The sequence below is a fragment of the Oncorhynchus masou genome, chromosome 16 (assembly GCF_036934945.1).
Source record: "Oncorhynchus masou masou isolate Uvic2021 chromosome 16, UVic_Omas_1.1, whole genome shotgun sequence".
NCBI lineage: Eukaryota > Metazoa > Chordata > Actinopteri > Salmoniformes > Salmonidae > Oncorhynchus > Oncorhynchus masou.
The window spans coordinates 17,529,600-17,539,441 of record NC_088227.1 but is presented as its reverse complement, the minus strand read 5'-3'; the positions used below and the strand labels follow the sequence as shown (position 1 = coordinate 17,539,441).

General features: G+C 43.0%; 1 protein-coding gene across 1 annotated transcript in view; it reads left to right on the top strand.

The window, feature by feature from the left end:
- The first annotated feature begins 685 nt into the window (after nucleotides 1-685).
- The window catches only part of LOC135557572 (solute carrier family 35 member F1-like), a 120,152-nt gene continuing 110,995 nt past the window's right edge, over nucleotides 686-9,842 (top strand). The window contains exon 1 of the mRNA XM_064990968.1: nucleotides 686-1,112. Within this exon, the coding sequence (XP_064847040.1) occupies nucleotides 991-1,112 (122 nt within the window). The 5' untranslated portion in view covers nucleotides 686-990. The remainder of the gene's footprint in view (nucleotides 1,113-9,842) is intronic.

The following is a 9,842-nucleotide window of genomic DNA, read 5'->3' as shown; positions in this document are numbered from 1 at the left end:
CTGACTATAGGAAGCCGAGCTCAGCTCTCTTTTTGTGACTGTGGTTTAGTTACAAACTCTCTGACAGCTTTCCTTGACATCTGATCTTGCGACAGCTAGCCTTGGACCTCTGGCCTCAGGCTTCGAGACAGGACTTCAAAGGTTGGCCACACGAGAATATGTGATAGCTAACTTGACTTCAAGGTAGCGAGGTATAGTGAATCTAGTAAACATATTCATAGGCACTAGAAACATTGCTATAATTCAGCTGATATGGATGATGACAATTATTTAAATGAATATACAAATATTTCCTTATTTGCCATTAAAATAATCACTAGGCCCTGCAGAATATTCATAGTCCAGACCCTTTTGAAACTGAAAAAAAGCCTAGTAAATAGTATTACTGAAATGATGTGACTGTCATTTCCATACATTATTATTTTTGCCCATTTACACATGCATTGCTTATCTGTTATAACCACACACCAGACTATTAGTAGGGACTATTTACACAGTGCACAATTATCTGCCTTCTGGAGGCTATTTACATTGCTGGTACATTCCAGTTGGGCCTAAATCCGTGGATTTATTCCTCAGGTTCGACACACTGGTTCAACCCCACTACCTGTGGTGAAAGCACTCCCCCTGTTGGCTAATAAAGGTACGTTTCATCCAAAACGAGTCGCCTCTCAGAATCACCGCACAGTCCGGAGAAGGCATTAAGAAAATGCACGCTGACGAACAGGGGTACCTCTGCAAACATTTTCACTAAGGAACAGGTGCATCTTGCACGAGCCCCCCGCGCGCCAAAGGCTGTGGGGCCAAAACACATTCCTCACTGTGGAAATACATCAATATCGTCAACATCACCTTCACCTGTGTGAATTATGGAATGCTGAGGTTATCCGTCGCGCGTCCGGAGAATTGGATCTCGACCCTCGTGGAGTAGCCCGAGCCTACGTCATCTCCTTGCACGGAGCAGAATGCGCCCTGGTTTCTGATTGTTAAATGTTTAGTTCAGAGATGATTCCCTCACAGCAGAATGTTGTCACCACCATTGAGACTATGCCTCCTGAAACTATCACGTCATCGCCGACCATGGTTCAAAGGATAAGAAAAGTGTTTAGCAGGTAAGGATGAGAAATGTTATGCTACTGCAGATTTTACTGGACCAAATTTGATTTAAAAAAAATGCATACTATTCAAGTTTTAAATTCGACATCAGAATCAGTTGACATAGCCTATGATTGTTGATTCATTCGGTTCTTTTGTAAAGCACCACTTGCCAAGGTTTAAAATTCAGCGCACGTCAATCAAAACGTCATCATCTTCTGAAACAGCAGAGCATTGGTCAGAGAAAGAAAACACATTTCAGCATAGTGTGTGAATAAATACATTTTTATAATACAATATAATTTTTTCTATGTGTTTTTTATATTGTACTAAACAATAGCGTTGGTGCCTGAAAATTCAGCATCATCAGCCACCTACATTAATCACAATTACCTAGCTCATATATTATTGTCTGTCCTCATAATGATGGATAATGTGCTTGTTATAGCCTATGGAATGGTATGTTTTTTTCATCCTGCTTGTTTCATGCGTTTAAAGGGTGTTACCTTTTCTCTCAAATGATGTCCAAAAGGCCAAAACCAAAATTCCAGACTCTTGGGGGTTCCAATTAACAATTGTAGGCTATTCACGGGTCAGAAAATAATAGTGATTAAGCTACTAGTCTCTGCAAATTCTTTATTAAGAGTGGTCATCAGAGTAATGCCCAGTGGATGGTCTTTGTTCTGTTGTGTGTATCCCCCCCATCCACCACGAGTTCGTATTCTTGCGCCCGTGGGGGTCTTTCAGCAAAGCCTATTCAAGTGTTCTAGTATAAAACCTGTTGGAGACTCATAGGTTAAAAATAATGGTTTACTTGAGTCATCCACACCCCTAGACAGAATTCGACTAGACATTCATTACCACAACCCAGGAGCAGAGTGTCTTAAGTGACTAAATGAATACTTTCTGTTGCTTGCTTTTATTTCACTCTCCTAAACTTTGGTCTGGCTCAACGCTTTGCGTGTATGTGTGTGTGTTTGCCAGTGCCATATCACCTTAAGAAGTGTGTGTGGTTGTACACTCTAGCCTCGAGCAAGTGGAAGTCTCCTCTCTCGCGGAATGTGTGTGGCGTGTGCTTGTGTATCTGCTTGTTGTGTGTGCCTCAGCCTCAGACAGGGGTAATGGAGGACCAGCTGCGACAGTGAGAGGGCACAGTGAAGGATGACAGCTGGTGGTCTTGTCTTGGTCAGCCTGCTCTCTCCTCTCCTTGCCATCTGCTGGCCCTTTCATCCCTTGGACTCCCATTTAGCCAGAGAACAATGTCCCGCGAGGTGTAATCTGTGCAGGCCCAGATCGGGTTGCCCACTGTGCTGCTCTGGGGCTATTGTTGTCCTGGAAGGAGAGAATTCCACTCTCCCGGGGAAAGTGACTCGCTGTTGTATCTCTTACTGGGGCTGTTGCCAAGGGCTGCACAAAGAATCAAGGCTTCTCTTACCAGCTGGAAGTTACTGTACTGAACTGTCCAAGAGTACAATAGCTCTATGCTTAGAGAGATGAAAAAAGCCATCCCTGACATAAAGTTCAAGTTGAAGTTTTATTTGTCACGTGCACAACAAGTAAAGTGAAATGCTTAACTCGCAAGCCCTACCCAACAGTGCAGTATTTATTGTCAACGAAGTATAATTGATGTGAGAAAAAAAGAAACACAAATTGAAATACGGAATAGAGGAAGCTATTTACAGGATCAGTACTAATTTTACAATGCGCAGGGATACTGGAGTATTTGAGGTAGATATGTACATATAGGCAGGGATTAGGAGAAAGTGACTGGTAGCAGGATAAAAAAAAAAAAAATATATATATATATATATATATATATATATATATATATATATATATATATAAAATAATAATAGTAAAATGTGTGTGTGTGTATATAGTCAAAAAAACAAAAAACAACCTGGAATGAGTAGATGTGTCAAACGTTTGACTGGTACTATAGAGTATGAAAATATATTTAATATTTGAGATTCTTCAAAGTAGCCACCCTTTGCCTTGATGACAGCTTTGCACACTCTTGGCATTCTCTCAACTAGCTTCATGAGGTAGTCACCTGGAATGCATTTCAATTAACAGGTGCACAATGTTAAAAGTTAATTTGTGTAATTTCTTTCCTTCTTAATGCATTTGAGCCAATCAGTTGTGTTATGACAAGGCAGTAGTGGTATATAGAAGATAGCCCTATTTGGTAAAAGACCAAAGCTGTGTTTGAATACCCATACTAACATACTGTATACTACATACTATATACTAATAGTTCATTTTAGTATACTGTAAAGGAGCAGTATGCTTTTAGTTGAGCATACTAGCTCTTCGCCTGTCTACCGGAAGTTGATGCTGTTGCTATGCAACCTCTTGCTAGCTAGTTAGCATAACAAATTACTAGTTAGACATTTTACAACCTCGGTGGGTTCTTAAATTCAATCTTAAATTCAATCTGCCAGAGTGTGCTCGTAAATTCAGAGTGTTGTCAGATTGTTTGTAAATTCACAGCGTTTTGCTCTCGGAGCGCACACTGGACGCTCGGGCCAAGGATTAGGCTTGATTTGAGCATACGGCAGTCAAGAACCCAAGCTAACATTGGCTAGCTTGCTAGCTACTTCCAGACACAATGGGACCACTCTGACCATTTTAATTGCCCTAGCAGAGCTGGTTAGGCAGTTTTCATGTTATCCAGACCATTGGTGACTGTAACTGTGCTGCTGGCAACAATTTATTGACGTTTTTTTTTGCCAAAGTTTACTGACACCGGCCATATTCAATGGGTGTTGAACACTTGTAAATTCATTATTCTGCGCTCTGGTACACTCAGACGAGAGTGCTCTGAAATCGGAGTAGATAGCCAGAGCGAATTTATAAAAGCACCCAAATGTCCATTGACTATACCATTTAGCTAAGCTAAGAATGACAGGAATAATCAAGTCAATAAACTTTGTGTCGTTAGTTAGATAGCATATAGTTAATATTCTGGCAAGTTTGATGTACATGTTTGATGTTCTTGCCAGCTAATGTTAGGTATCTAGCTAACAACATACCGGTACATACTGCTGTAATGATACGCTATGTGGTCAATACAGTTGTGGCCAAAAGATTTGGGAATGACACAAATATTAATTTTCACAAAGTTTGTTGCTTCAGTGTCTTTAGATATTTTTGTCAGATGTTACTATGGAATACTGAAGTATAATTACAAGCATTTCATAAGTGTTTTATTGATAATTAAATTAAGTTGATGCAAAGAGTCAATATTTGCAGTGTTGACCCTTCATTTTCAAGACCTCTGCAATCCACCCTGGCATGCTGTCAATTAAATTCTGGACCACATCCTGACTGATGGCAGCCCATTCTTGCATAATCAATGCTTGGAGTTTGTCAGAATTTGTGGGTTTTTGTTTGTCCACCCGCCTCTTGATGATTGACCACAAGTTCTCAATGGAATTAAGGTCTGGGGAGTTTCCTGGCCATGGACTCAAAATATCGGTGTTTTGTTCCCAGAGTTCCTGGATGGTTGGGAGAAGTTGCTCTCATAGGATGTGTTGGTACCATTCTTTATTCATGGCTGGGGTCTTAGGCAAAATTGTGAGTGAGCCCACTCCCTTGGCTGAGAAGCAACCCCACACATGAATGGTCTCAGGATGCTTTACTGTTGGCATGACACAGGACTGATGGTAGCGCTCACTTTGTCTTCTCCGGACAAGCTTTTTTCTGGATGTCCCAAACAATCGGAAAGGGGATTCATCAGAGAAAATTACTTTACCCCAGTCCTCAGCAGTCCAATCCCTGTACCTTTTGGAGAATATCAGTCTATCCTTGATGTTTTTCCTGGAGATAAGAGGCTTCTTTTCTGCCATTCTTGACACCAGGCCATCCTCCGAAAGTCTTTGCCTCACTGTGCGTGCAGATGCACTTACACCTGCCTGCTGCCATTCCTGAGCAAGCTTTGTACTGGTAGTGCCCCGATCCCGCAGCTGAATCAACTTTAGTTAGATGGTCCTGGCGCTTGCTGGACTTTCTTGTGCGCCCTGAAGCCTTCTTCACAACAATTGAACCGCTCTCCTTGAAGTTCTTGATGATCCGATAAATGGTTGACTTAGGTGCAATCTTACTGGCAGCCATATCCTTGCCTGTGAAGCCCTTTTTGTGTAAAGCAATGATGATGGCACGTGTTTCCGTGCAGGTAACCATGGTTGACTAAGGAAGAACAATGTCTCCAAGCACCACCCTCCTTTTGAAGCTTCCAGTCTGTTATTCGAACTCAATCAGCATGACAGAGTGATCTCCAGCCCTGTCCTTGTCAACACACACACCTGTGTCAAGGAGAAAATCGATGTTAGCTGGTCCTTTTGCGGCAGGGCTTAAATGCAGTGGAAATGTTTTTGGGGGATTCAGTTAATTTGCATGGCAAGAGGGACTTTTCAATTAATTGCAATTCATCTGATCACTCTTCATAACATTCTGGAGTATGTGCAAATTGCCATCATACAAAATTAGGCAGCAGACTTTGTAAAAATTAATATTTGTGTCATTCTCAAAACTTTTGGCCACGACTGTACAGGACTAAGATCGAATCGTACTACACCAGCTCCGACGCTCGTCAGATGTGACAGGGCCTGTAAACTATTACAGACTACAAAAGGAAGCACAGCCGAGAGGTGCCCAGTGACACGCGCCTACCAGACGAGCTAAATATGCTCAATTCGAGGCAAGTATCACTGAAACATGCATGAGAGCATCAGCTGTTCCGGACGACTGTGTGATCACGCTCTCTGTAGCCGATGTGAGTAAGACCTTTAAACAGGTCAACATTCACAAGGTCGCAGGGCCAGACGGATTACCAGGACATGTACTCCAAGCATGCGCTGACCAACTGGCAAATGTCTTCACTGACATTTTCAACCTCTCCCTGTCTGCGTCTGTAATACCAACATGTTTCAAGCAGACCACCATAGTCCCTGTGCCCAAGAACACTAAGGTAACCTGCCTAAATGACTACCGACCCGTAGCACTCACGTCTGTAGCCATGAAATGCTTTGAAAGGCTGGTCATGGCTTACATCAACACAATTATCCCAGAAATCCTAGACCCACTTCAATTTGCATACCGCACCAACAGATCCACAGGTGATGCAATCTCTATTGCACTCAACACTGCCTTTTCACACCTGGACAAAAGGAACACCTATGTGAGAATGCTATTCATTGACTACAGCTCAGCGTTCAACAAAGCTCATCAATAAGTTAAGGACCCTGGGACTAAACACCTCCCTCTGCAACTGTATCCTGGACTTCCTGACAGGCCTCCCCGATGTGGTAAGATTAGGTAACAACTCATCCGCCACACTGATTCTCAACACAGGGGCCCCTCAGGGATGCGTACTCAGTCCCGTCTTGTACTTCCTGTTCACTCATGACTGCAAGGCCAGGCACGACTCCAACACCATCATTAAGTTTGCTGATGACACAACAGTGGTAGGCCTGATCACCGACAATGATGAGACAGCTTATAGGGAGGAGGTCCGAGACCTGACCGTGTGGTGCAAGGACAACAACCCCTCCCTCAACGTGATCAAGACAAAGGAGATCATCGTGGACTACAGGGAATGGAGAACCGAGCACGCCCCCATTCTCATCGACAGGGCTGTAGCGAAGCAGGTTAGAGATTCAAGTTCCTTAGTGTCCACATCACCAACAAACTAACATTGTCCAAGCACACCAAAACAGTCGTGAAGAGGGCATGACAAAACCTATTCCCTGAAAGGAGACTGAAAAGATTTGGCATGCGTCCTCAGATCCCCAAAAGGTTTTACAGCTGCACCATTGAGAGCATCCTGATGGGTTGCATCACAGCCTGGTATGGAACTTCTCGGCCTCCGACCACAAGGCACTACAGAGGGTAGTGCGTACGGCCCAGTACATCACCGGCGCCAAGCTTCTTGCCATCCAGGACCTCTATACCAGGCGGTGTCAGAGGAAGGCACTAAAAATTTTCAAATACTCCAGCCACTCTAGTCATAGACTGTTCTCCCTGCTACCACACGGCAAGCATTACCGGAGCACCAAGTCTAGGTCGAAGAGGCTTCTAAAATAGCTTCTACCCTAATTGCATTATGGGCCCTAAAGTATGGAAATAGTGTCCTCTGTGTGTATACTTCATATTTTGGCGAATTTAGTATGACATCTGGGAACTTTTGGCATACTAACTATATCCATACAATGACCAATAAGCATACTATATACGTCACAAATAGTATGGTTAGTGCGGTTAGTATGAGTATTCGAACAGAGCTCTGGTCCATATTATGGCAAGGACAGCTCAAATAAGCAAAGAGAAACAGTCCATCATTACTTTAAGACATAAAGGTAAGTCAATCCGGAACATTTCAAGAACTTTAAAAGTTTCTTCAAGTTCAGTAGCAAAAACCATCAAGTGCTATGATGAAACTGGCTATCATGAGGTCCTAGGAAGGAAGACCCAGAGTTACCTCTGCTGCAGAGGATAAGGTCATTAGCATTAACTGCACCTCAGATTGCAGACCAAATAAATGCTTCACAGAGTTAAAGTAACAGACACATCTCAACATCAACTGTTCAGAGGAGACTGTGTGAATCAGGCCTTCATGGTTGAATTGCTGCAAAGAAACCACTACTAAAGGACACCAATAAGAAGAAAAGATTTGCTTAGGCCAATAAACACGAGCATTGGACATTAGATGGGTGGAAATCTGTCCTTTGGTCTGATGAGTCCAAATTTGAGATTTTTGGTTCCAAACACCGTGTCTTTGTGAGACGCAGAGTAGGTGAACGGATGATCTCCGGATGTGAAATTTTTGCACATTTATTAAAAACAAAAAACAGAATTACCTTATTTACATAAGTATTCAGACCCTGAATCTTGTTTCCATTGATCATCCTTGAGATGTTTCTGTAACTTGATTGGAGTCCACCTGTGGTAAATTCAATTGATTGGACATGATTTGGAAAGACACACACCTGTCTATATAAGGTCCCACAGTTGAAGGGAAGGCTACCAAAACATTTCTGCAGCATGCTGAAGGGCCCCAAGAACACAGTGGCCTCCATCATTCTTAAATGTAAGAAGTTTGGAACCACCAAGACTCTTCCTAGAGCTGGCCGCCTGGCCAAAATGAGCAATCGGGGGAGAAGGTCCTTGGTCAGGGAGGTGACCAAGAACCCGATGGTCGCTCTGACAGAGCTCTAGAGTTCCTCTGTTGCGATGGGAGATCCTTCCAGAAGGACAACCATCTCTGCAGCACTCCACCAATTAGGCCTTTATGGTGGAGTGGTCAGACGGAAGCCTCTCCTCAGTAAAACACACATTACCGCCCCTTGGAGTTTGCCAAAAGGCACCTAAAGACTCTCAGGCCATGAGAAACAAGATTCTCTGGTCTGATGAAACCAAGATTGAACTCTTTGGCCTGAAGGCCAAGCGTCACGTCTGGAGGAAACCTGGCACATTCGCTACGGTGAAGCATGGTGGTGGCAGCATCATGCTATGGGGATATTTGTCAGCGAGAGGGACTGGGAGACTAGTCAGGATCGAGGCAAAGATGAACGGAGCAAAGTACAGAGAGATCCTTGATGAAAACCTGCTCCAGAGCGCTCAGGACCTCAGGCTGGAACAAAAGTTCACCTTCCAACAGGACAACGACCCTAGGCACACAGCCAAAACAATGCAGGAGTGGCTTTGGGACAAGTCTCTGAATACCCTTGAGTGGCCCAGCCATAGCCTGGACTTGAACCTGATCGAACATCTCTGGAGACACCTGAAAATAGCTTTGCAGCGACTCTCCCCATCCAACCTGACAGAGCTTGAGAGGATCTGCAGAGAAGAATGGGAGGAACTCTCCAAATACAAGTGTGCCAAGCTTGTAGCGTCATACCCAAGAAGACTCAAGGCTGTAATCGCTGCCGAAGTTGCTTCAACAAAGTACTGCGTAAAAGGTCTGAATACTTATGTAAATGTGATGCTTCATTTTATTTTTATTTTTTTTAATTAGCAAGTTTTTTGCTTAGTCATTATGGGGTATTGTGTGTAGATTGATGAGGTAAAAAACAATTCAATCAATTTTAGAATATGGCTATAACGTAACAGAATGTGGAAAAAGTCAAGACCTCTGAAAACTTCCCAAAGGCACTGTATATATTTATATGTACAGTTGAAGTTGGAAGTTTACATACATTTAGGCTGGAGTAATTAAAACTCGTTTTTCAACCACTCCACAAATTTCTAGTTAACAAACTATAGTATTGGAAAGTCGGTTAGGACATCTACTTTGTGCATGACGCAAGTCATTTTTCCAACAATTGTTTACAGACAGATTATTTCACTTCTAATTCACTGTATCACAATTCCAGTGGGTCAGAGGTTTACATACACTAAGTTGACTCTGCCTTTCAAACAGCTTGGAAAATTCCAGAAAATGATGTCATGGCTTTAGAAGCTTCTGATAGGCTAATTGACATCATTTGAGTCAATTGGAGGTGTACCTGTGGAAATATTTCAAGGCCTACCTTCAAACTCAGTGCCTCTTTGCTTGACATCATGGGAAGATCAGAAGAAATAAACCAAGACCTCAGAAACAATGGTAGACCTCCACGAGTCTGGTTCATCCTTGGGAGTAATTTCCAAAAGTCTGAAGGTACCACGTTCATCTGTACAAACAATAGCACGCAAGTATAAACACCATGGGACCACACAGCCGTCATACTGCACAGGAAGGAGAAGCG